Consider the following 27,907-nt stretch of genomic DNA (forward strand, 5'->3'; position numbering starts at 1 on the left):
TTAGAACGTGATGTGTGTGTCACGTGATGATGACATGTGTTATGTTTGTGGAGTCCATCAAAATTTATTAAATGATATCATTTTGATAAATAATTTTGAATTATATTATTTTGATAATTTTTGTTTTTAACTTCATTACTTTGACCGTTCACCCGTATTTAATACGTAAAGTTATGAGGCCTTGCGAATTTGGGACATAAGCTTTGATGGCTTAGAGTCTTACTCAGTTCATCAACAGTCAAAGCTTGTAGTCTATAAAAGCATTTAATAACGAAATAACTCTTCACCATTTCTCAAGCCATTAAACACACATTTCTCATAATTCACAATGAGGGTACACATAGTCTTGCTTCTTTTCTTGATACCTTTCTGCTTAATAAATTCCATCACCAATAACATCTTTGTTGCAAATGGCTCCTGTCTTAGCCATCAACGTTCCATGTTGCTCCATTTAAAAAACAACCTCATATTCAACATTACAAAATCCCAAAAGCTGATTCTTTGGAATCAAAGTGATGATTGTTGCTTATGGCCTGGTGTTACATGCAATGAGGGACATGTTATAGCTCTTGACCTTAGTCATGAGTCTATCTCAGGAGGACTTGTTCATTCAAGCACTCTTTTCAGCCTTCAATATCTACAGAGCTTGAATTTGGCTTTTAATGAGTTGAGTTCTGTGATTCCTCCAGAGCTTCACAAGCTGAAGAATTTGAGGTATCTGAACTTGTCTATGGCTGGCTTTGAGGGGCAGATTCCAAATGAGATTTCTCGCCTTAAAAGGTTGGTTACTCTTGACTTGTCTTCTTCATTACTTACCTCACATCACAGACTTAAACTTGAGAAGCCAAATATAGAAGTGCTTGTACAAAACCTTACAGATATCAGAGAACTGTATCTAGATGGAGTAGCATTATCTGCCAAGGGAGAAGAGTGGTGCCATGCTTTATCTTCATTGAAGGAGTTACGTGTTCTGAGCATGTCATCATGCAATATGTCTGGACCTATTGATTCTTCACTAGCTAAGCTTCGGTCACTCTCAGTTCTAAAATTGAACGACAACAATATGTCAAGCACAGTGCCTGATTCCTTTGCAAATTTCTCCAATTTGGCCATACTACAGCTCAGAAGTTGTGGCTTAATTGGTTCTTTTCCAAAGGGTATCTTCAAAATACCAACATTAGAAGTCCTTGACATATCAGCCAATCAAGATCTTTGTGGTACTTTGCCAAACTTCTCACCACATGGTTCTCTTTACAATTTGAACCTCAGCAATACAAATTTCTCAGGACACTTACCAGATTCTATTTCCAATCTGAAGCAGTTGTCTACAATTGATCTGTCTTACTGCCAATTCAATGGAACACTTCCCAGTTCAATGTCAGAACTCACCCAACTTGTTCATCTAGACTTGTCTTCTAATAACTTCACAGGTTCACTTCCTTCTTTCAATATGTCCAAGAACCTCTCATATCTATCCCTCTTCCATAATCATTTAAGTGGGGTGTTACCGTCCAGTCATTTCGAGAGCCTCATAAATCTTGTCAGCATTGATTTGGGGTTCAATTTTTTCAGTGGGAGTATTCCTTCTTCTTTACTCAAACTCCCATATTTGCGAGAACTTCAGCTTCCCTATAATCAATTCAATGGTCTCTTGAGTGAGTTTGACAATGCATCTTCCTCAGTATTAGAGATGCTTGATTTAGGCAACAATAATTTACAAGGGCCCATTCCTGTGTCTGTCTTTAACCTTAGAAGACTCCGTGTTATTCAACTTTGTTCAAACAGGTTCAATGGCACAATACAATTGGACATGATTCGAAGGCTAAGTGATTTAGCTATACTTGACTTCCAACATAACAATTTGTCAGTTGATATAAACTTTAGGGATGATCATGACCTTTCACCCTATCCTAATTTAATAAGAGTGATGTTGTCTTTCTGCAAGCTGAGAGGAATCCCTAGTTTCTTGAGCAACCAGTCCACATTACTATATCTTGACCTATCTAACAACCAGATTGAAGGACCAATACCTGAATGGATTTGGCAAGTTGAATTTCTTGTTCACTTGAATCTTTCGAAAAACTTTTTCACAAAATTGGAGGGAAGTTTCTGGAACTTTAGTTCAAACATTTTCACCCTTGATCTTAGTTCTAACCAACTGCAAGGGCCTTTTCCCTTCATTCCAAGGTATGCAAATTATTTGGACTACTCAAGCAACAGATTCAGCTCTGTCATTCCACGAGACATTGGCAATCACCTCCCTTCTGCACTTTTGCTGTATCTTTCAAACAACAGTTTTCAAGGACAAATCCCAGAATCTTTCTGCAATGCTTCAGGTCTTCACCTACTAGATCTTTCCTACAATAACTTTGTTGGGAAGATTCCCAAGTGTTTTGCAACATTGAGTAGCACTCTTAGGGTGTTAAATTTGGGTGGAAACAAACTCCAAGGTTATATTCCTGATACTTTTCCAACTTCATGTGCTCTAAAGTTGTTGGATCTAAATGGAAATCTATTGGGTGGTACCATCCCAGAATCTTTGGGCAATTGCCATAAATTACAAGTCCTAAACCTTGGAAAGAATATATTAATTGACAGATTTCCGTGCTTCTTTAGTAACATTTCCACCATGAGAATCATGGATTTAAGGTCAAACAAACTCCATGGTTCTATTGGATGTCCAAATAGCAGTGGTGATTGGGAGATGCTACATATTGTTGATCTAGCCTCCAATAATTTCAGTGGCTCAATACCAGGAGCATTGTTAAACAGTTGGAAAGCTATGATGCGTGATGATGATGAAGTTGGACCAGAATTTGGCCACTTATTTCTTGATGTTGTTGATAACTTCAATCCTCTGAGTTTTAAGGATGTATTGTCACTGTTGAACAAAGATCTTGGTCGTTATCAGGATTCAATTACTATTGTCAACAAAGGTCAGCAAATGAAACTGGTCAAAATTCAAAAGGCCTTCACTTACATTGATATGTCAAACAACTATTTTGAGGGGCCAATACCAAATGAGTTCATGCATTTGAAGGCACTAAATACTCTTAACTTGTCACATAATGCCTTCTTGGGCCATATCCCATCATCTTTAGGAAATTTGAAGAATCTTGAGTCTTTAGACTTGTCAACCAATTCTTTGAATGGAGAAATTCCTATAGAGCTTGCAAGTCTATCATTCCTTTCATATCTGAATCTCTCATTTAACCATCTCGTGGGGGAAATTCCTGAGGGTACTCAAATTCAATCATTTGATGCAGATTCCTTTAAAGGGAATGAAAAGTTATGTGGACCTCCACTTACCAACAATTGCAGCAATGATGGAGTGAAGGGGTTGTTGCCACCAGCATCTGAAACACCTCATTCCCATTCTAAGAGTTCAATCAATTGGAATTTCTTAAGTGCAGAGTTGGGATTTACTTTTGGCTTGGGAATTTTCATCTTCCCCCTTATTTTCTTGAAGAGATGGAGGCTGTGGTATTCCAAACAGGTAGATGAGTTGCTTTATAGGATCATCCCTCATCTTGATTTTGTGTATGAATACCATGGAGGGAAGAGGTATAGAAATCTAAGGTGGAAGCCTTACTGATTTTGCTCCTGCAATTAGCACACTCTTCTACTTAACGGGTTTTGTATGTCTTAATCTTTCTTTGTTTATGAGCAGTGTCAAAATAAGGACTTCATCCCATTAGTTTGGTTGAGTCAGGTGATAAAGCATAGCATAGCCTAGTGATAAATCAAAGCATTAAATAGTTTTAAGAATTTTTATCGTTGTTTCATTGTTCTATCATTTTAAGTTTCGTGACCACAACTGTAGTATAGCTAAATACTTTTAAAACATGTTCCTTCTTTAAATCATCTTCAAGATCTTTGATGCTAGAGGATCTATCAGAAGCTGCTAAATCTAGCATTTCAGTCTGCATTTTTTTTCTTTTCTTCTCTGTTTAGATGGAAACGTGAATGATAAAGAATAAGAATCAAGGGATAATTTTCAATTGAGTATCTAGTGCAATATTTTTAACGTATTTAGCTAACCTTCAACCAAATATTTTATTTTCTTCAATGCTAAGCATAGAATGACGAGTAGAGCAGTTGCTATTGTGCTTATCCATATCAAATTCTTTGTAGCTGCATAAAGTATTCACATAAGGAATTTGAATTAGTTCCATTAACAATCACTTTTCTAGTTTAATTTTTCAGCATAGTGCAAAACGCTGTAACAAATCATGCTTTCTATATGGATATATATAAGTGTATAGAAAATAAGGAGATATCAATAGTTATCCTATGTGACAAATAAGAATATATATATATATATATATATAGGCTTTTTCACCCTTTTGCCCTTCATTAATTAATTAATAGCTATTTTGCCCCTGATTCGAAACTATCTACCAATCTGTCCATCTTTAATCGACTACCTTGCATTTTTAATCGATTAAATGGTCAAAACAGGTAAAAATGGTTGTTGGGAGATTTAATCGACTAAATCTCCCTATTTAATCGATTAAATCTCCCAACAAGCAACAAAGGAAAACAAGTCAGTATGATTTTTTAATCGATTAAGTAGGGAGATTTAGTCGATTAAATCTCCCAACAACCATTTAATCGATTAAAAATGCAAGTTAATCGATTAAAGAAGGGCAGATTGGTGGATAGTTTTGAATCAGGGACAAAATGGTTATTAATTAATTAATAAGAGGCAAAATGGTCAAATAGCATATATATATATATATATATATATATATATATATATATATATATATATATATTAATTTCAGGGAGGCCATGGCTACCCCTAACCCACCCCCTGCAAATACACATCAGCAAGAGGACTTTCTTTTCAGCAAAATTCTTGAAGCTTTGGTAGAATGGTTTGACCTCACAGTTTGCATAATCCCAGTTTGATGAAGCAATTCAATAAAGAGAATTTCTGTTGACATTAAAACTATCATTTACAATCATCAATGCAATATGTGCTACTCTAACAATACACATCTTATTGATATTCACAAATAAGAACCCTAATTTACAATCCATATTACCATTGATATTTATCACTGCAATGCACCGCAACAAAAAGATAATAAAGACTTAAAATTATGGCAGTTCATCAATTTAGAAATCGAAAAAGAAAAAGAAAAAAGGCAGAAAAAAAGTATACAGAGTACAGTTCAGAAAAGATATACACCTCCTCACAGATAGGTCGTATAACTATCGAATCATATGAACATTTGATATGATTTGAACCCCGTATTCTAATGCACTTACTATAAACAGACCTCTATTTAAGCCTTGTTTCTATAATTGAGAAAGCTAAAAGGTTTGCATGTGATTGTTTCAACTCAAGTAATTAATCAATGAAATGAAATAAATTATGGGTTCGCTCTTTTTATACGCTTAACACGGAGATAATTTATTTACATTGAGCCTAAAACAATGTTGTTTTGAGACGAAAATCAAGGTATTTTTGTAATTATAATTTATTTCAATGTTAGAATAGTATTTTTAATTATAATTTTTAATTTTTTAACCCAAAATCACATTATTTTGAGAAGATGTTGTTTTGAGAGCGAACGTAAATAACTTATATACATCCAACGTAGAAACATTAAAGCCATGAATTATATTAAATTTTTTTTTTTAATAAATCACATGTATCCTTCAATCGTTAGAGCCGGGAACTTCCACATTATAGTAGAGTTAACTCTCCCAAAGATTATTTTTTTTCCATTCACAATGACTTGAATGCAAGACCATACTTAAGCGGAATTATACATATATCATTTGAACCAATTCGATTTGTAGAATTTATTATTCGATCTATTTTTCTCCAACACCGTTACATTAAAAAAAAAAAAAATTAACTAGCGTAAGCATAAAAAAAAAGTAAAGATTATCTCCTATACAAGAAATTCGGTATATTTTGAAAATTTTACTTTCATTTCTCTTATATATATCACTGTTTTTTCAAAGAGTTTAATGAATTTCCGGTCAATGTAGATAATTTATTTCTAATGAACCCAAAACGACACGTTGTTTTGAGGTTAAAAAATGTATTTTTAAAATTCTAATTTATTTTACGGTTACATTTGTCTTTATCATTATAAATTTTAAATATTAAATTCTAAAATAATGTTATTTTAGACTCGCTGAAGATAATTTTATCTCCTGAAAAAACATTAAACCTTTTTTAAAATATGTTAAATTTTTATATATAATATATTTTTTATGTTGTATAAGACAATTTGATCTCATATATATATATATATATATATATATATATATATATATATATATATATATATATATATATATAATAGATGAGACCCACTAAAAAGGAGAGAAAAAACAAAGAAAAAATTATAATATGTAATATGTAAAATATATTTCCCTATTTTTTTCCTAAATCCCAACTCCAATTATTATATATTTTATCGGAAACCAATGATAAGGTAAAAACAAAATAGTAATATAATATGTTCGATTGTGGTCTGGTATTTAGTTATTAAAACTATTTTTTAGAATAATTAATGAAATTAGTGTTTTTTATATATTTTTTATTTTAAAAGTTGAAAATCCAAAGACAAAACGAAAACAGCTCGGATATTTTTTCTAAATTTGATATTTTTAAAAAAATATAGATATAATTTTAATTTTTTTTAATAAAATAAACCGTATCAAATAGGTTTTTATATACTTTTATATGAAAATCAAAAAATTGTTTTAAAAAAAAATTTGGAACATGTCTTTTTATTTATTTATGGGTTTGATTTTTTTGCAGTCAATATAGATAAATTATTCACATTTGATCCAAAAAGATGTCATTTTGAGACGAAAATTATAATTATAAAGATATTTTTATAATTATAATTCATTTCAAGATTATAATAATTTTTTTAATTATAATTTTGAATTTTTTAACATAGAATAACATCATTTTGAGAAGATTTATCTACATCTATAATAGAAACGTTAAAGCCCTTACTTATTTATTTATTTTCTGAACCAAAAAAACTACTGTTAAAAACGGTATTGAAACAGTCGCTACGACACGACTAGCCTGGGAAAACAAACACCCATGGCATCCCTCGTATAGAGGTCACTACATCCACCAAAGGAGAGCGAGGGCGATGTGGTTGGCACCCATTTTTGACCATTAAGATAGCTGTAAGGGAGTCTCCTTCAATTATAACCTTCCTGCCACCGTGAGACCATGCTATCTCCAATTACGCAAGAGAAAGCTGTATTGTATTATAAAACTTTTCAAACAATGCTCTCTCTGGTGAAAATCCCATCATACACAGGGAACCTGAAATACATGGATTCTTTGCTTGGAGAAATTCCACTACATCTATCATGTTTGTCATTCCTTTCGCATCTGAACCTCTCCTTCAGTCATCTGCTTGTCGAAGATCCCAACAGGTACCCAATTTTTGTGGATTTATTAAAAAAAATACAATTGAAGTTTGTATGTTATGTGTGCTATTTTTTTAATTATTGAAAAAAAAAGCTGTGATATGTGATGTTAAAGTTTATTTCATTTATTTTTGTGATTTCTAAAGGCCAAAAAGGAGTTCTAAACTAGGGTTATAAGAATTGGGAAATGACTCAAATACATATACGGGTTTTTTTTTTTTTTTTTCAATTCACATTTACATGTTATTTTTGTAACAATTTTAGGTAGGTGAAATTAGTCAAAGATGTGTCAACATGAGTTGGCTGGACCCATATTAACGCATACCTGGGGTTAGACTCCGTATATCTTTTGTTAGTAAATTATTTGTAAGTTTCCTATAAGTGTTGACTGAGAGTTCTACCTTGACCCTGAGCTAGGACAATTATTCCCTCACCCTAACTTTTTTTCAACCAAAATCAAATTAAACAAATGTTCATCATTTTTAGCTCATAAGACTACCAAAAATCATAGTTTACTATACTGTAAGTGTTTCAATGAGAGAAATCGGAAATATTTTTAATGGGTAAATTATCTATGTTCTCTTATATATCGTGTTTACTACATAATCATCCTTTTTATCAAGAAAACTTACACCAATATTTTTTTTTATTTAGAAAAAGATGGGAAGAAAGAATGAATGAGAAAAAAATTATGTTGAATCTTGAATGATGTTGGGTCATTGTTCTGAGTCCAATCTAAGAAGCTAACCCAGAAAAACAATGCTCAATAAGAGTGGCCGACAAGAAACGTGTAGAATGGAACAAAAATTAATTTGGGTCTACACTCTACAACTAACTGAAGCGCTGAACAGTATTTTTCTTTCTTTTCTGGTAAATAGCATTCTACAAAGTCAAGCTATGACTTTGGACATTGTTTGCAACTTTATGAGACCACCATTTGTTCCCTCACTTCTTCAGTCTTGTGCTCTTTGGTTGTCACTAAGTGTAGACACCAATGAGAATTATGTTAGTTTCATTCCTTTCCTTCATCCTCAGCTACTGGATATATCTCAGTATCCACATTTCTGTCGCCTCTGGCAAATGTCTTGAGGATCAGCAATCATTGCTTCTCCAACTAAAGAACAACCTCATATTCAACCCTAAAAGTTCCAGCAAACTAAAGTTATGGAATCAAAGCTTTGCTTGCTGTAGTTGGAGTGGTGTAACCTGTGATGATGAGGGACATGTTATTGGCCTTGACCTGAGTGGAGAATCAATCTCTGGTGGATTTGACAATTCAAGTATTCTTTTCAGTCTCCAACATCTCCAGAAATTGAACTTGGCTGATAACAATTTCAATTCTGCCATTCCATCCGGATTCAACAAGTTGGAGAAGTTAACTTATCTGAATTTGTCATATGCTAGCTTTGTGGGGCAGATTCCAATAGAGATTTCTCAGCTGACAAGGTTGGTTACTCTTGATATCTCTTCTCTTTCCTTTTTAACAGGGCAAGAGTTGAAACTTGAGAACCCAAATCTACAAAAGCTTATCCAAAATCTCACCAGTATTAGGCAACTGTATCTGGATGGTGTAAGTATAACAGCACAGGGACAGGAATGGTGCAATGCTTTGTTGTCGTTGCCTGACCTGCAAGAATTGAGCATGAGGCAATGCAATCTCTCAGGACCCCTTGATTCTTCCCTTGCAAGACTTGAGAACCTATCTGTCATTATTCTTGATGGGAACTATTTATCATCACCAGTGCCAGAAACATTTGCCAATTTGAAAAATCTGACCACCCTCAGTCTTGATTATTGCGGGTTGACTGGAACTTTTCCACAGGAGATCTTCCAGATTGAAACATTGTCAGTTATTGACATATCATACAACGAAATTCTCCTTGGTTTCTTTCCAGACTTCCCACTGAGTGGATCTCTCCAGACCCTAAGAGTAAGTAACACAAACTTCTCTGGAGAATTTCCACCCTCTATTGGTAACATGAGGCACTTATCTGAATTGGATCTTTCTTATTGTCAATTTAACGGAACACTTCCCAATTCACTGTCAAACCTCACAGAACTCTGTTACGTGGATTTGTCATCTAACAGCTTCACAGGTCCGATGACATCATTTGGTATGGCCAAAAATCTTACCCACTTAGACCTTTCTCATAATGGTTTAAGTGGTGCAATTCCATCATCTTCTCACTTTGAAGGACTGCACAGTCTTGTCAGCATTGACTTGCGGTTTAATTCTATGGATGGGAGCATTCCTTCATCCCTTTTTGCACTCCCATTACTGCAGAGAATTCAGCTTTCCTACAACCAGTTCAGTCAACTAGACAATTTCACAAATGTCTCTTCCTCTATATTAAACACCCTCGATTTAAGTAGCAATAATCTATCAGGGTCTTTTCCAGCGTCTATCTTCCAGCTCAGTACACTCTCAATCCTCGAACTTTCCTCAAACAAGTTCAATGGATCATTGGAGCTAAATAAGCTTTTGGAGCTCAGAAATTTAACTATACTAGACCTTTCATACAACAAATTATCAGTCAATGTTAATGTTATTCATGCTGATATGTCTTCCTTTCCTGACATAGGCAATCTAAAATTGGCATCCTGCAACTTGAAAACTTTTCCTGACTTCTTGAGAAACCAGTCCATGTTATACTCTTTAGACCTTTCAGATAACCAGATTCAAGGAAAAGTGCCCAACTGGATTTGGAATCTATATAATCTTGAAAGCCTTAATATTTCTCACAATTTGCTGACTGACTTGGAAGGACCTTTGCAGAATCTTACTTCCAACTTCGTAGTCCTTGACCTTCATCACAACCAACTGCAGGGGCCAATACCTTTTTTTCCAAAATCTCCTGTCACCTATTTGGATTACTCAAGTAACAAATTTAGTGCTGTTATCCCACAGGACATTGGTAATTACCTGTCTCTCACAATTTTTCTTTCTCTTTCAAACAATACTCTTCATGGCAGCATCCCTGATTCCCTATGCAATGCTTCAAGTCTTCAAGTGCTTGATCTTTCCAATAATAACATTTCCGGAAGAATCCCCTCATGTTTAATGAATGTGAGTGAGAAGCTTGGGGTATTAAATCTGAGTAAGAACAAACTCAAAGGTCCCATCCCAGATATGTTTCCAGTTTCCTGTGCTCTAAGGACTCTGGGTCTCCAAGAAAATGAATTAGATGGACGGATTCCTCAATCTCTTGTTAATTGCATAACATTAGAAGTGCTAAACCTCGCAAAAAACCGGATTATTGATGGCTTTCCATGCTTCTTGAAGAAAATATCCACACTCCGTGTCCTGGTCCTGCGGCAAAACAAATTTTGTGGTCCGATTGGATGTCAAAACACCACTGGTACTTGGCACATGATTCAGATAGTTGATCTAGCGTTTAACAACTTCAGTGGTGGACTACCTGGAAAATACTTCACAAGTTGGGAGGCAATGATGTATGATCAAAACCCAGCTGAATCCAAGGTAAATCACATCCAATTTCAGGTTTTTCAATTTGCTCCATCATATTATCAGGATTCAGTGACAGTCACAAGCAAAGGTCAACGGATGGAGCTGGTTAAAATTCTGACAGCCTTCACAATCATTGATTTTTCATCCAACCATTTTGAAGGAACAATACCGGAGGAGCTAATGGATTTTAAAGCACTCCATGGTCTCGACTTCTCAAACAATGCTCTCTCTGGTGCAATCCCATCATCTATAGGGAAACTGAAAAACCTGGAGTCCTTGGACCTGTCCCAGAACTCTTTGGGTGGAGAAATTCCTGTGCAGCTTTCAAGTTTGTCATTCCTTTCGTATCTGAACCTCTCCTTCAATCATCTGGTAGGGAAGATCCCAACAGGAACCCAACTACAGTCATTTCAAGCTTCTTCCTTTGAAGGCAATGATGGGCTATATGGTCCTCCATTGACTGAAAAACCAGATGATAAAGATCACATTGCTGAAAAACCATGTAGAAGGCTAGCTTGTTCAATTGACTGGAATTTTATAAGTGTGGAAATGGGATTGGTTTTTGGCCTCGGAATTGTCATTGGTCCCCTCTTGTTTTGTAAGCAATGGAGGGTGTCGTATTGGCAACTTGTGAACAAAATTCTTTGCTGGATCTTCCCTCAGCTGTATCTTGACTATGTAACTCGCAGAGGACAAAGGTACACAGTTTTAAGGTGGTGGCATTAGTGATTAGTGAGTGTGCTAATAAGTAGTGAAGTTATCTTCTTCCATTTACATTCCCTATTTCTCATTTCAGTTGTTCTTAGGGTTTATTTCTTCAAGTTTGTGTGTGTAATTTTCGGAAGTTTCTTTATAAAAATGGAAAAGTCTGTTTGTGTGTGTCTACAACTATTATCTCTGTTTTTCATTAAGTGCTAGTTTAATTGTTGAATTGCATAAATAATTAGGGGAGAGTTATATTTATAAACTTTTTGTTTATAAACTCTTACAAATTATACTATGTTCTCTCGGGAGAACACTAGATTACACTACCCGAGAGCACATAGTGTAATAAGCAAAAATTTGTAAAAAAAATTTGTAAACGGATCCTTCCCCAAATAATTATACTAGTTTTTATCAGCTACCATTTTTGGAAAGTGAAATTTTTTAAAGTGATGGGACAAAATAATTAGTGTGTAGGAATGTTAATTATATAAGCTTGCGCAATAGTTTTTGGCTAATGTAATAAGAGCAAATGTAAAGGTTTTTTTTTTTAAAAAAAAATCTTTTTTAAAAAATATTTACATATATAATGTGTACCAAAAAAATATTTACTACATATATTTAACTAACAAATATGGACGTGAGGATCTATAATGCACGGACACTGACACGGAACACGACACGACACGACACGCCGACACGTTAATTCTAAAAATGGCAAATTTCGACACGTTGGGACACGTTTTGATATTAAATAATATTTTTAATATATATAATATAATTTATATTTAATATATATAACAGTCCATAATAAGTCATATAACCAATCAAATATTCAAATTTCATAACATAAATATAAATAAAAATAATTTTGCGTATCTTGTTAATTTTTTATATCAAATTTCATAACAGAAAAAATTTGATTTATAAATAAATTTTTTTATTTTTAATTAATAAAATAAAATTAAGACTAAAAAAAAAAACGTGTTCGAGCGTTGACTACGTGTCGAAAAAAGTTGATCACGTGTCGGAAAAACGTGTCGGAGAGTTGACCGCGTGTCCTCAAATGTTGACCGTGTGCCGGAGCGTGTATGTGTCCAACATGCAAATTTTGAAAATTTGCGCGTATTGAAGAAGGGAAGAAATTGAGATATTCAGTACCTACAATGATTTAGAAAAAAAAGAGTGAACTATTATTTTAATCCCTAGAAAATGATTTTAGCATAAATTTCGTCTTTAAATTATAGAAGTTGACATCACATTAAACCCATTCAAAAGGGGGACAATTATATCAAGGGTTCCATGTGTCTATCTTAAGTGGACCTTTCGGTGCTTTAGTATTCAAAACAGGTCTTCATCTCCCCTAATTTCCAAGATCTTAACCCTCTAATTTTTCTTGCTCCTAAGGTCACACTGAGGGAAGCTTGCCAGAGAGTGAGTTGTTGGGAGTGTAATCAGCACAAATGACCAGCACTGTCAGAAAGAGGAAGCAATAGAGCCATTAAATTACTTAGAATGGAGATTAAGGAAGATTTATTCAATCCTATAGTTTGGGATAATAGAATATGCAAACCTCTCACACACACACACACCCCGCGGCCCCTTCTCCCAATTTTGAACATTTGGGCACTGTTGTGCAATTTGTAATCAATTAATTCTTCCACACAAATACGCAAGTGCACGTGTCACAAGTAATAAAGGGATGTGTGAGTCCAGGTATCGTTCCCACGGAGATGATTTATAAAGCAATAATTATTTAAGTAAAGAAATTATAAAAAGATTGATTTTTATGGTGGGGTTTATAAAATAAAAGACAATTAAAAATAAGAAAACAGTAAACTAAATTCAAAGGTATTAAGATGATGGATGAGATATAGGTCAGATTCAATTTCCCTGATACAGCAATACTGAAATAATGCTTTAACGATGCTATATCAATGCTTAATTAGTAACCGAACACTAAAGTATGCTGGGGCTTTTGGCCAACCTAACATATATACCCAATAACTAATTCCCACATCTCTATGGCCAAACTAATCACTGAATTCTTAAAGTTCAAGTTCAAAGGCTATGTGGTGTGAATGATCTCTCTACCCACAACTTAATCAAGTTATTCTTAACCTAATTAATCCACACAATTCAACAAGGGTCTGGATTCGAAAACCTCTCGGCCCCAACCTCCTCAATATCACATATGTATCTCTCGACATGCACACATGAATAAGATTAAGCAAACTCGTTGAATAACTAATTAAACATTAATAAAAATAAAGTTTAGGCATACATCTCAATGTTACAGCATAGGTACTTTATCACATAACCTATAGAGCAATTTAGCTCATAATGGAATTAAATAAAAAAGAGAAAAGAAAGAAAGAACTCATTGGGAAAAAGAAAAGAAGATGAAAACGAATGCTGTAGGAAAACGTCGTCACTGCTTTGCTCCAACACTGCTCCAGCAGCTCTTCCTCCTCCAAGAACCTTACTTTCTCTCTCTAAAACGTGGGAGGGGTACTACACTCTTCCCCTCCCTTCTTTCTTGCCTTTCTGACCTCTCTCTCGCTTGTTGAATCCGTGGGGGAACTCCTCTTTAAATAGGAAAAGTGGTTGGATAATTGGGCTTTAGGGTTATGAGTGAAAATTCATGAATCTTGTTGCTGCAGCCTTATCGTATCCCTAGATTCTTGGGCTGTTGACACTTGCTTGGATAAGATCTTGATCTTCTTGGATTTCTTGTGTCAATGTTGTTGACCGAATAAAGGTTTGTTGTCCTTGTTCTTTGGGATTTTAGGATAAGACTAAATCTTTGAATATCGTCCTTGATCCTTGTGATTTTGGGATAAGATTAAATCTTCAGAAACTTCCCTTGCTTGCTGGTGCATTGTTGGGGAATAACTAACTTTTGAAATTCAAAAGTTCGGTTGTCCCTTTGTCCACGCTGTCATGCTGTAGCGCTTGCTATATCATTACTTCGTCAGCTTCTCTGCTACAGCATTCTTATGTCAATTTTCCCTGCGAAGACAAACATTCAACAAGTCATCTTTTCTTACACAAAATCAAGGGATATTGTCTTATTTTCCATACTTAGTCATCTCAAAGCACTTAATCATAAATATACAATAATTAGCTCAACTACAATGCAAAGCGGTTAACTTATATGGAATTTATGCAACAAATTCATCATAAAAATAACAAATTAACTCTCATTTGGGAGAGTTATCACACTCCAAACTCAAAACGTTGCTCGTCCTCGAGTAACAAAGAAAGAAAATGATTAATTGGCTTGCATAAATTTAACAGCATAATTGCAGCAATGACTATTATTGAGATGAGCAGTTCTAATGTAGCATTCCAACAACAATGTACACGTGAGAGTTGCCTTTCTACCTTGGCTTACACTTCAACTTTGGGACCCTTGTTAGCTTTACTTCTCTTGGCTTTTTGGCTTCTGGAGTATTAAGTATGTGTGTGTGAAGAACTTTCTTGTTGGCTTGATCCACTTGAGAGCATCAAGCTAAGAATCATAAAACTTAGTTGTTGTATCCATACTTTGCCAAATTTGAATCAAATCTTATGTGTAGAGAGTTCATCATAAAGGTTGATTTTGAAAAGGCTTATGATAGGATAAATTGGAATTTTTTGGAGAATACAATGAAGGAAATGAAATTGCCTCAAAAGCTGGTTGATGTTATTATGCAAGCTATGTTATTATGCAAGCTATCTCCTCTGCTAATATGAATATTCTGTGGAATGGTAACTTGACTGATGATTTTCAGCCTTCTCGTGGCATAAGGCAAGGTGACCCATTATCACCTTACCTTTTTGTCATGGGCATGGAAAAATTCTCTCATATTGTTCAAATAGCTGTCAATGGTGATCTTTGGAAGCCTTTTCAAATAGGGAAAGAGGGTCCAAAATTGTCTCATTTGATGTTTGCAGATGATCTGATGCTTTTTGCTGAGGCTAGTGTGGATCAGATAAAGGTTGTGCTGAAGTGTTTGGATTTGTTTGGTGAAATCTCAGGGCAAAAGGTCAGCATTCAGAAGACAAGTATCTTTTTCTCTAAGAATACCCCGGGGGAGATGGCCAGTAACATCTCAAATATCTGTAACTTCAAGAAAGTTAGGAATGTGGGTCGCTATTTGGGATCTTGGATGCAGCATGGCCGAGTCACAAAAGATTCCTATAGGGCAACTATTGATAGAATTAATGATAAACTCACGGGGTGGAAATCTAACTGTTTATCTCTAGCAGGTAGAGTTACTCTTGCTCAATCTTCTCTAGCAACTATTCCTTACTTCCAAATGCAAGCTGGTGGTTTTCCTAATGCTGTTTGTTTGGAAATAGAGAAATTTATTAGAAGATTCATTTGGGGGGATAGTGATGGTAGAAGACACATGCATCAAATTAATTGGGATACGATTACAAAGCCAAAGATGGAAGGAGATCTTGGTCTAAAAAAGCTGAAATTCATGAATGAAGCTTTCACAGCCAAGCTAGCTTGGGATGTCTATTCCCAACCCAAGGCTCTTTGGGTCCAGGTCCTTAGAGCTAAATATGCATAAGCAAGGGTAGACATTAGCATATTCCAATCAAAATCAGGGGATTCCAGAACTTGGAAGCAAGTGTGTAATGTCTGGAAAAAGCTTGAGGATTTCTTAGTTTGGGAAATTGGTGATGGTAGCTCAGTCAAATTCTGGAAAGATAAATGGGTGAATAATTCTGGGCGATTTCTAGATCAGGCTACTCATCCAATCGGGTGGGATGATATTAGTAAAAAGGTTAACCAGTTTGTTGATACTCATGGTAATTGGAATTTGGAAGATCTAAGTAATTGGTTGCCTGCTGATGTTATTTTCAAAATCAGAAGTATCCTGCCCCCTAATTGCAATGACGGAGCTGATAAAGTTCATTGGTATCTTCCTCATTCTCCTAAAGTTTATGTGAAAGGGCTATATGTCGTCCTTGCTGATCCTTATCTCGCTCAAAGTGGGAATCCGGGTTTGTGGAAGCTTATCTGGAAGTGGTTTGGACCTCAGAGAATAAAGTTTTTTATTTGGAAAGTAGGTCATGACAGATTATTAACAAAGAGTAGGTTGAACAAATTTAATTTGGGAAGCTCAACTTGTTTGGTCTGTAACCAAAATATTGAAACTACCTTACATTTGTTGAGAGATTGTCCTAGTATTGGGAGTATTTGGAACCGGGTTTCCCCCCATTTGGTGGTTCCAGATTTTTATGTTTTGAATTTGCAGGATTGGCTAATGGTAAACTTGAAGCAGCTGTCTTCTATCTGTTTTAATATCCCCTGGGCGCTATTGTTTGGGATAACCATTTGGAAGGCTTGGACTTGGAGGAATGGCATGATGCATGGTTCGGGAAGTTTGTTTAACAGGTATAATCTGGATGTCATTTTGTTGTTCGCTAGGGAGATTATGTTATCTGTGGATTCAGATAATAATAGTTTGCATAGGACTATTTTGCCTGGGAAGTTTATTAGATGGATCCCCCCTGATGATGATTGGATAAAGATTAATACTGATGGGGCTTCTAAAGGTAATCCAGGTATGTCTGCTTGTGGTGGATTGATTAGAGGTTCAGATGGAAAATGGTTAGAAGCTTTTTCTTATAGAATAGGCTACTGCACAGCAATTATAGCTGAGCTGTGGGGTATTCTGAAAGGATTGGAAATAGCTTGGGAAGGGGGTTGGAGGAAAAAAATTTTGGAAAGTGACTCAGCATATGCTATCACTTTACTCACCAAACTTGGTGATGAATCCCGTGAGTCTCATTTAGTGACCCGCATACGGGAATGGCTCTCAAAGGACTAGACTGTTAGGCTGCTTCACACTTACAGGGAAGGCAATTCTTGTGCTGATTGGCTTGCGAATCTTCCCCTTCGTAAGCTAGATCAAGAAGATTTTATGATTTTTCATGTTCCCCCCTGATATTAGGTGGTTGTTTTTTGCTGATTTTAGCTCTGTTCACAGAGCTAGACATTCTTTGATGTAATTTCTTTGTTTTTGTTCGGGGTTGTGCCCTTCACCAAAAAAAAATAATTAATGTCACTTAAATTTTATGAATAAATTTGATATAAATCTCATCTTTCAAGCAATATTGTTAAGATCAAGATTTTACCTAAAATTGGGAGGGGATAACAAGATCGTAAATAGTAAAATCGACAAAGATCGTAATATCGACACAGATTGAAAGATTGTACTTGTGCATATAAAATATTAAAATCACATGAATGATCAAATTCAAGTATGAAAATAACTTAGACATTTAAGTTTATATATATATATATATACAAGTGGGAATTAACCACATAACCTAAAACAACCTACCCAAACCCCTCACCACTAACCAATCCTAGTGGCTTTTAGACATTTAAGTTAGATAATTTCAAAGAAACAAAATAGTTCAAATCCAACCATCAAAGCATCAACAGCATCAATTCTGAATCACTACTAAATTCTAATAATTCAAGTCACAACCTAGCAAAACCCCAAAATTAATACAAAAAAAAAATCTAAATTATCAAATCAAGTCATTTAGGTCATAATCATCATCTTCTATGGCATCTTCTCCAACTTCAGGCAATTCTTCATCAAAATTTGGTAACCCCAAGTTCCCTTCTTCTTGATTTTGTTCCAACTCTAAATCATCAAACTCTTGAATAAAGGAAGCACTCTGATCATCTTCCATAATCCATTCTTCATCAAATGAAATATCATCAATTTCAACATTAAAGTTTGCAAGAGATTTTTTGGAAGTCTTCTTCTTAGCCAATCTTGTATTAGCCATCACAAAAATAACATAATTCATGGTCTTTTGCTTGAAACGGTTTCTTCTTTTTGTGTGGACCAATAAAAGTAAATTAACATGAAATTTACACCTTTGAAATGAAATGCAATTCATATTTCATATTTTTGAAACTTTAACATTTCAAAAGCGCTCCAATTTCGCTCACACCCAGAAAAACTGCATGTCATGCTTAATACGTGGATAACAAAAATTTTATGCTCTGGATTATCATCCCCATAAGACTCACACCATTATGTTGAAGTTTTTCTTCCCTCAATTGTAACCTTGGCTATTGGATTACCAACAAAAATCCCTTTTTACTCTTGAAACTTCCAATTGAGCATCAATATTAGATATTTCTTCTAAATCCCCCACCATCATGTTTAAGCAATCATATAATGCACATTTAACATCATATTCTACGGCATGCAAAAGGCTATGGAGTTGTCTATCCATCTTCCATCAATTATTTCCCATATAAGCATAAAACTAAATAATGAAAAAAAAAATTAGTTTAGAAAACAATGACTATAAAATTTAAATTCAAACTAAACAAAGACTAAAATTGAATTACTTTCTTTCAACCTCATTAATTCCCCCATAAATGAAGCATGTGGTTGGCTTCTCATTCGAATCAACCATGTGAAGCACTTTGATTAGAGGACCAACACCCCTCAAGCAAATCATAATATTTTCCAAAACCCATTGTCCAAAATAGTATCCTTAATGAGCTTTCCATCAATTGTCTTTGTAACCCGAGTAGCCTTCCATTCATTAGAGGTGAACATTCTTATCAATACTCCTTTATTTCCATATAGGCACCCCAAAGTTAGACAAGATGTGGCAAAGCGAGTTATAACCGGTCTTACCAAATTAGTCCCTTTGGTGAACTTAAGCAATATAGAAATAAGAGAAGTTCTTGAATAAATATAGGTTGTGATTTTTTACCCTTCGAATTATGTCACGGTGAACTGGTATCTTCTTCTGAAAATCTTCCAACATTAAATCAATGCAATGTGCTACACACAATGTCCAATATAACCTTTTTCTTTTTTTCCATCAACATTTCTCCAGTAGTTTTGTAATTTATTGTATTATTTGTCACAACTTGTATAACGCTTTCTTCACAACCTCCATAACAACAACATCAATCATTTTTAAAAAATTTAGTAGTCTTGGATATGTCAGATGCATCAATAGACTTCACGAAAATAGTTCCCGTAGGACTGTTCACTAAAAAAAATATTATTGTCCTCCTTCTTTTGTCAGTCCACCCATCGATCATTAATATGCACCCTGTTTTCTTCCATTGAATTCCTCAATAACCTCCATTGTCAAATTGAATTGAATCTTCAAATATTTGACCCTGACCTCACGGTAAGATGGTGGCTTAAATCCCAAGCTATGTCTTGAAATTGATTCTCACATCTTAATGAATTCATCACTCTTTACTGCATTGAATGGAATGACATTATTGTAGAAAAACAAAGCCACATCTTGACATGCTTCCTCTCTCAAATTCTTGTATGATTCCCTAGTTTCATGGGCTTCGGTGGAGTGTATCACAAAATTAGTCCAAGTTCAGGCAGTTTTTTTCCAAATTATCGTTTTGCCCCAGGTGGAAACGTAACCTTAAAATCAGGATTTTCACTTTATTAACCTCTAATAGGCATTAATTTCTAATTAATGTAATTTGATTATTTGGGTTATTATAGAAATGGCTAGAGTGTGAGGAAATTTGAGAGATGTGATGGAGAGTAATAGAATAAGGGTAATGAGAGCGACATCAGGGTATTTATAGGAGGGGGAATGGTTGTTATAGGGTTAATGATGTAGCAGGGGGAGGGTTGTCTGTGATACTCAATATAATTAAAAAAAAAAAAAGTTAATGAGTATTGCAGTGGCTTTCTGTAACACTCATTTGAATCAAAAAGTAAAAAATAATTTTGTGGGGGTGGGGTCGCAAAACTAACCACCCTCCATTGGGAATTATTTTCCCAGCCATAGCAAACACACAAAATGCCTATGATTTAACCCTAGATTGGTGAAACAACTCCACTAACACCTCTCATAGGAATAATTATTAATTACAAGGAATACTTAATAATGGTTGATCGCAGCGGAAGCAGGTTGTGACCCTAACCAAACTTTAATTGTAATTTTAAAGGATATGAATTCTAAAGTCTTCGCTACTTCACGATATCAAATGCTCCCAAGCCGAGAATAAGGGATAACTTTTATGTGGTACCGAGGAGTCAAAAGCCCTTGTAAGAAATGATACATGTCTATGGGATAAGTGACAAATCACAATAAGTGAACTTGACATCACATTTCAATTCCAAATCTTAAAAAAAAAAGTCTATCAATACATTCGTGAGTAGCTAACGTGGAGTATAATTAGTTTAAAAAATTGTTCGAAATAGAGAATAATTATGATCTTCATAGACAGCCCAAATCTTGATTCGCCACTGCAACATCCTTATCAAGAAGCCCCTATCATAATGGCTCATAGATCTTCACAAGTCACCATAATCCTGCAATGAACTAATAGCTTGGCTTTCTTTATCATTCTACTAACATGTAAGCCCCTGATGCCATTCTACAACATAAACAATATGTCTTATTGGCTTAGTGTAGTATTTTTGTTTGGTTTTGTTGTATGGTAGGTACCTACTAGTGGAAGTTATGGGTTTTGAGACATAAGGATTTGGAGTTGTTTGAAGTATTACACTAAGAGAAATCAAGTTGTGAACGCTTAACAATATTACCTCCAGTTTAGGGAAAACCCTAGAGTTAAATTCAAGTTATTCGACTTTGTACCATATGGACCCAAATAATCATGCTCTCACCGATTGGGTTTATATGCAAACTATTATTTGAACTATTTATCAATATATATCCAATAATTTTCTCATATGTTCACTATACAACACAATCCAACAAGGTTATCTATATAATATTCAAAATAATTATAAATCATCCATATCCAGTCCAAGACTATCAACATAGATTAGTCAAAGAGTTTTAACAGCAAGATATTATACTCAATCATTATTTGCAACCTAAATAAGTTGTTCATTCTTAGACCCTTTTTATCTTCTCCTTTTGATTATGATAAGCACACAATGACATCTACTTGCAAGTTTTCAGATTTCTGTATGTCTATTACAACTCCAATTTGAGGCACCAAAGACCTAGCTTTGTTGAGCATATGTTACTGACAATGATTCTTGTAGATAGAAGATCTTTAGAGACTTACTTCGGCTAGGCATTCTTCAAGTACCTGGATTATCGAGCACTCAAAGACCTGAATTACTGGGCACCAAAGACCCACATTTGCTGGGCATTATTTATTGAATATGTATGTTACTAACAATTTTTGTTGCAGGTAGAAGATCTCCAAAGACCTAGCTTAGCTAGGCATTCTTCAAAGACTTGGATTATCAAGCACTCAAGGACCTAGATTATCAGGCACTCAAAGACATAGTTTTGTTAGGCACCCAAAGACCTTGATTATCGAGCAACAAAGACTTGGCCTTGTTAGGCATTGTTTATTGAATATGTATGTTATTGACAATCACTACAAGAAAACCGGGATACAAAGGCGGTGTTTTGATGGCTGTTTTTGAAGCCGACCCTAAATCAAGCAATTAAAGCGCCCCTAAGCTATTTATTAAGTCTTTTCTCTCTCTTTTGACGATAGTAAATATCCCATTAGCGCATCGAATATGTTTTTCCTTTTTAGCAACAAACGCATATCAGTTGCTATTTCTGACTGGCCACTCTTTATTTCTCTTCTTCACATTCTTAGCCAAACCCCAACCCTAATCCTACCTTTTCCTCTACCAATCCCAAATCTTTAATTTCCATTCCACAATGCTTCCCCAATCTCAAACTCAAACCCCTTCTTCGGAATCTCCCATATCGCTCCTCCGAGTCTCATTCAATCCATACCATTCCTGCTTCGCAGCCGCAATCGACGCCATCTTTCGCATCTACAACTGCGACCCCTTCCGGGAGCTCTTCCGTCGCGACTTCGCCGGCGGAGAAACCGGCCACGTCGAGATGCTCTTCCACAGCAACATAATGTGGCTCGTCGATGGCGAACTTCAAGCTAGTGCAAACAACGAGGTTGAGATATGGGGAAGTACACGCTTCTAACAGGTACACGTTGGTTCTATTTTCTGAATGTTCTCAATTTCGCTGTTCTGTTTGAGATTTTTGGTTGTGATTTTTTAAATAAACCAATACTGTAGAATAACATTATGCTGTTAAAAATCATAAGCTAAGCAGGCTTAGGTTCAAAATGTGTGTATATTAGTTTGGCGTAATGTTTGGATAATGAAGATAATGGTTGAGGCTAATTGAATTGAGAAATACAAAAGTAGTTTATTTGGCGAAGTGCCAGTGTTGACGAGTTGGATGATTTAAAGTGCAGAATATTTTCTTGTTTCATATGGGAATCAAGATGCATGTTCAGCTATAAGATTTTTAGTTTGGACTGATACAGATTCATCCGTTCAATTATTGGTTTTTCATGCATATAATTTTTGTCTTATATTTAATGTTTAATTTGTAGTGTATTTTTATGACAGCACGTTAATTTTTCCTAGGTAAATTCTGAATTTTATTAATTCTGACACCTTAGAATTTTAGTACAATTGGAAATCTTACACTTCAACCATTACATGAGACCCATGTGGTGCATGATGGCCATGTGTCATGAAGATTCCTCCTCACTAGCCTTGCATGGCCGCCACATACACCTCTCTTGTATAATATTGTGTTGCACTGTAAAGTTATGCTCAAAATTTATTCAATTTCACAGAACATGCATCTATTATGTCATGTACCTTCTCTGTATATACTTCAACTCGGCTTCTCTGGTGTAAAAAAATAATGAAAATATTTAGTTGCACTATGATTGCTTGCTATTTTTTAGGAATGGGCTCAGAGGTTGTTCAACATTATGAGTTATAGTGAATTACTTAGATTTTATTCTTTCTTTTGCCTGAGTATAGACCCATCTTCTACTTGGTACCTTAAAAAATGCAGTTATACCTGTCAGAATTGCAAGTCAACTATCGACTCTTCTGATTATTATACTCTTGTACTACTTGTGTGAAAGTATCTTCATTGAATCAGTTATTGCAGGCGTTGCCCATGTTCACTTTCGCAAACCAGGCAGGGCTTTACATGCTGGAGACTACCTTAGTTGCTCTACAAGACATAAAGTTAGAGAAAATATTTGACGATCATGGAAGGTGCTGAACGAAGAAGAGAATGCTCATTTTATTTGCTTTATGAATCATACATCTGACTTTGACATGGTATTTTCTTATTGATTTGGCAGACTTGGATTTCTTGTTTCATATGTTTTTCCTTGCTCGGTGCTGCAAGCTTCTAGAGGAGAACTCGTTCTGGGGGAGGACTGCCGATTTCTTTTACATGCTCTTATTTGGTGCCACTGTATTGACTGGAATTTTCTTCTTGGGGGGATGATATATGATGGTTAGTCACATTTTTATATATTTTTGGTAATTGAGTTCACATGTTAAAATCTGTCTCAAATGTTAAAGCTTAATTTTTCTTTTTCAGGTTTATGTGTGGAGCAAACGAAATCCCTTTATTCATATGAGCTTCCTTGGCCTCTTTACTTTCACTGCTGCCTACCTTCCATGGGTGCGTAAGATCTATGGTTGTTATCTGTCTGATTGGAAAATAATATTAACCCGTTTGAGGCATTAAATACTTGTGTATAAGACAGTTGCTTGAATATCTACTAGTTATTTGGGCACATGTTATCTTGTGTTCAACCTTTTTTTGCCCTGGAGCAGCTTTCAGGGAAGTTCAACCTTGAGGGAAATATTGAATTGCAGGTATATGGCTGGCCCAAAATATTGAATTGCAGGTATATGGCTGGCCCAAAATATTGAATTGTATACGTGAATGATAAATGAGATTGTAGTAATCTCTTAGCTAATGGATGCAAGTATTCAATGGAGCAGGTTGGTGTTAGTTCTTCCGCACCAGGTGCTGCATTACAAGTAGATATTCAGGCTTCAAATTGTAGTGGTTCTTTGCTTTTTACATTAGGGAGTTGTACTTGATACCCAAGAATATGTTGTAATTTGAAGGAGATTTATTTTCCCCCTTATACTTTTTTAATGTTTCCAGGAAGTGGGTACTCCCTTCTCGTTGCTCAGATGGAACCAAAAATTATAAGAACAGAGCTCTTAGAACTCTTATTTGTGAAAGTAAGTTTCCAATAATTACTGCAGAAGAAAAATAGTTTCAAGGAATATTTATAAACTGGCTTGACTGATTTAAATATAGATTTCATTACTGTTTGATTATTTTTCCTTTTACTTTTCTCTTATTAGTCTGGCTCAGGATCCTTCCTTAAAATCGAAATTGATGATCCTGCTGCACAAGCCATTGAGTTCCTTATACTTTATGAAGCTCAGAATAAGTGGTGTGCTTTTCATAATCTTGTTTCCTTTCTCCCCTACGTGAATTTTACGTGAATTTTTACTTTACGTGAATTTTCTTTGATCAGGTTATGGGTGAAGGAGAGGAACATAGAGTCGTTAAAATTGCTGACTTTGGACTTGCAAGGATATATCACGCTCCTTTGAAGCCATTATCTGAAAATGGGGTATGACTGTATGATGAGGAATCATTTTCATTGTTATCCACCTGTATTATATCCATCATTTTCATGCATATTTTTATACATAAATATGGTATTCTTTTAAATTAAGAAACCAAAGCTTGGGTAAGCATATATTTTTAATTTGACCAAACTTATTCAAGTCATATTTGGGAACTTGTCTTGGACAAATGGGAAGCACAGAGTAACCAGTCTTATTGTAGTCCTGTAACTTCAGAAATTACTGAGAGGAATGTTATGCTATCATAACCATTTTAGTATGTGTTTGTGTTTGTTGTTGTCAGGCTATAATGATAATAATGTGTTTTTTACCATTGCAATGTCGCTGTATTGAACTTCCTTACATTGGAGCTATATACTGTAATAGGGACACTGAATCATGTAAGGAACGCATATGCAAGATCCTTCTAAATAATATTAATTAGTATTATGCCCTTATTCACCATTCTACCTTCACCATTGTTTTTTCCTCTTTCTATTTGTTCTTTCATTTCCTTCAATTATGTCCCTCTAATTTACGAGCCATGCAACTGAATTCCCATAGCCAACTGTAATTGAATTGCTCTGTTATTTTTTTAAGAATGAATGAATTTAGTTGAAAGGGAATCACAATAATCAATTGTACAATTTTCGTAACCTAAACTCCTAACTTAGTTTTGTTGTGATTTAGTTGCTTTTATATTGTCATCTTGCAAGTATCATTTTTCAAAACTAAAGGAAGTGAAGTGGTATTGCTTTCAGTTACAATGATTTTTATGATCTATCAACATGGACCTTCTAAGAATTCCCCTTTATTAGAAACAAACCTAAACATTAGTATCACAGTTGGTCACTCTCTACTGTATATAAATTGTTCAATCACAATAGCTTAACAGTGATTCAGCGCATCTTTGTGAAGTATTTTGCAGGGACTGCAATCTTATTTTGCAGATCTTAACCTCCTTCTAGCCAATGATAGTTAAAAAATAAAATAAAAAAAGTTTGCACATTTTTGTTGAGAGATCATAAAGAAAACAAGACCATCCTTTACTAAAGAATCGTAAGTTGTAGGTATACACTCAATTGGAATACCCTTTAATGTGGTTAATTTTTAGTCTTTTTTTATTATATTTTATTTTTTAATGTTTGTTTTTTCTTTCATTAATTGTAAAGAAAACCTAGCTTTCAAAAATCAATCCGGAAAACAAGCTTGAATAATTCACCAGCTAAAGCTAAACACATATTTGGGCTTGAGAAAGATCAGGGTCCAACAAGAACAGTTCCTGTTGGGAGGACAACAAAAGATGATCTCATTCGAGCTAAATCATTATTAAATAATCACATCTTGGCTCAACACAGCCCTGGTACTCATGTAAGTCTCAATTTCATATTTTCTCAATTTATGTCTGTAGATCACATATAATATTTGAATTTTGGACAAGTTATCTTAATCTACTGAATTTGTAGGTTGCAAAAGTATCTCTTAAAACAATTCCTGGTATGCCTTATTATGGAGTTAGTGGAAATAATAGCATTTATAATCTGAGAGTTAAGAAACATCAATCAAGCACTTCACATTGGTTCAAAATGGACAGGTGTTACTGATAAAATCGTTATAGGATGGCATGAGTTTTAATTTATGTAATTATCGCAATATCTGTTTTCTAAAAACTTGCATATATATGGCTTGTTGGTTGGGGTGGAAAAACCACTACCTCTGTCCAGTCCTCCAATGGAAAGGATGAGAACTATATACATGCATGCTATTATTTTCTATTGTTCAGAATTGCCCCATTATTTTCTATTAATTTTAGTATGACTTTCATAAATTTTTTGACTTTTGAGCTGAAAATGAATGTTCAGTTATTCTTGAACTTACTGTTAAATTATGGTTGCTTCCTAGCTTATTTTAGTGAATAATGATGATAAAGAAATTTATTGTCTGTAGTAGATATGGAACCACCCTGGGATCTTACAATTGACAAAAGAAGACAAGGACTATGCAAGACATGAAGATGCTGTTGAGAATTTTCTTGCGGATGATAGCTCCAGTGATGAAAATTCTGGTTTTATTGTGCTTGCTAGGGGTAGTCTTCATGTATATGGATCCATAGGCGCCTACACTTGTATGCTTCCAATAGTACTGATTACTTATTAATTGATTGAAAGCTTCCTCTCTATGCTGTGAGTGGTTTTTGGATGTATGTTTGTATATGCACAATCAATTATTATTATATGATTTGTTTGTTATTAGTATGCTTTGAATATCTAGAATCTTGTTCTCGATGTTGTTTGACATCTGAACTATAAGATCAATTTAATTGCTCCAGTTTTACATTAGTTTTGTTGTATTACAGGAAAACATTAAATTTGGTAATAATAGATGAATGTCAAGTGTAAAGTAAATATTAATTGTTATTCATAATGTTAAAAATATAATATATATTTTTATTAAAAAATTATATTCTATGTGAATTATATGAATTTGCAATTTTTCGTTGTGAAAAATATTTTTTTTTTCTGACCTTTTATGTTTAGATTGAAGAATCATGGAAAAGGATTGTAAAAAATAAATGGATGAAAATATATTGATTTTTTTTTAAATTTTTTCTAAATTCAACGGCGGTTTAAAACCGTAGTTATCATGATTTGAATTCGCTGGCGTTTATTCCCGCGGTTTCCCAAAAACGCCATAGAAATATCTAACGGCGCCAATTCCAACGTTGGTTTTATAACCGTCAGAGTATAATTCAGCTTCGGTTTAAAGCGCCAGTGTCCCTTAAAAAAAATCGACGTACAAATCCTACTTTTGCTGTAGTGAATGTTTGTTGCGTATAGATGATCTCCAAAGT

At 34.6% G+C, this 27,907-nt stretch overlaps 3 protein-coding genes across 13 annotated transcripts; all 3 read left to right on the forward strand.

The window, feature by feature from the left end:
• The first annotated feature begins 328 nt into the window (after nt 1-328).
• LOC133311238 (receptor-like protein 35) lies at nt 329-3,595 on the forward strand. Its single transcript, XM_061512249.1, has one exon. It carries the CDS (start codon nt 329-331, stop codon nt 3,593-3,595), a length of 3,267 nt encoding a protein of 1,088 aa, XP_061368233.1.
• A 3,434-nt stretch (nt 3,596-7,029) lies between these two features.
• On the forward strand, nt 7,030-27,250 carry LOC133311245 (homeobox-leucine zipper protein HOX9-like). Of its 11 annotated transcripts, none has more exons than XR_009751539.1 (10): nt 7,030-7,431; nt 21,792-22,567; nt 23,558-23,667; nt 23,757-23,914; nt 24,002-24,085; nt 24,241-24,314; nt 24,412-24,660; nt 24,787-24,878; nt 24,963-26,427; nt 27,004-27,250. XR_009751539.1 is itself a non-coding variant. In XM_061512257.1 (7 exons), the coding sequence occupies exons 1-5, from the start codon at nt 7,366-7,368 to the stop codon at nt 24,261-24,263; spliced, it is 450 nt and encodes a 149-aa protein (XP_061368241.1). In that variant the 5' UTR covers nt 7,030-7,365; the 3' UTR covers nt 24,264-24,660; nt 24,787-24,878; nt 24,963-25,061. The 11 variants fall into 11 exon arrangements, 4 of the variants coding, with proteins under 4 accessions (XP_061368241.1, XP_061368237.1, XP_061368239.1 ...); XR_009751537.1 differs by having other exon boundaries at nt 24,241-24,282; nt 24,315-24,660; XR_009751535.1 differs by having other exon boundaries at nt 24,002-24,436; nt 24,581-24,660.
• Nucleotides 8,420-11,620, forward strand: LOC133311250 (receptor-like protein 7). The gene is made up of 2 exons (XM_061512266.1): nt 8,420-9,551; nt 9,624-11,620. Exons 1-2 carry the CDS (start codon nt 8,420-8,422, stop codon nt 11,618-11,620), a joined length of 3,129 nt encoding a protein of 1,042 aa, XP_061368250.1.
• Nucleotides 27,251-27,907: the final 657 nt, after the last annotated feature.

This window comes from Gastrolobium bilobum, unplaced genomic scaffold (genome assembly GCF_033153095.1).
Source record: "Gastrolobium bilobum isolate Gb01-03AN ecotype WA unplaced genomic scaffold, APGP_CSIRO_Gbil_v1 utg9958, whole genome shotgun sequence".
Lineage (NCBI taxonomy): Eukaryota > Viridiplantae > Streptophyta > Magnoliopsida > Fabales > Fabaceae > Gastrolobium > Gastrolobium bilobum.

What these genes read in the sequence shown, in the direction of transcription:
- LOC133311238 (XM_061512249.1), top strand. Translation starts at nt 329, where the DNA reads ATGAGGGTACACATAGTCTTGCTTCTTTTCTTGATACCTTTCTGCTTA.
- LOC133311245 (XM_061512253.1), top strand. Translation starts at nt 7,366, where the DNA reads ATGTTTGTCATTCCTTTCGCATCTGAACCTCTCCTTCAGTCATCTGCT. An exon ending in CTTGTCGAAGATCCCAACAG is followed by an intron (nt 7,432 to 23,548) that starts GTACCCAATTTT and finishes TCATTGAATCAG; the next exon opens with TTATTGCAGGCGTTGCCCAT. An exon ending in TGGGGGGATGATATATGATG is followed by an intron (nt 23,915 to 24,001) that starts GTTAGTCACATT and finishes TTTCTTTTTCAG; the next exon opens with GTTTATGTGTGGAGCAAACG.
- LOC133311250 (XM_061512266.1), top strand. Translation starts at nt 8,420, where the DNA reads ATGAGAATTATGTTAGTTTCATTCCTTTCCTTCATCCTCAGCTACTGG. An exon ending in ATCATTTGGTATGGCCAAAA is followed by an intron (nt 9,552 to 9,623) that starts ATCTTACCCACT and finishes ACTTTGAAGGAC; the next exon opens with TGCACAGTCTTGTCAGCATT.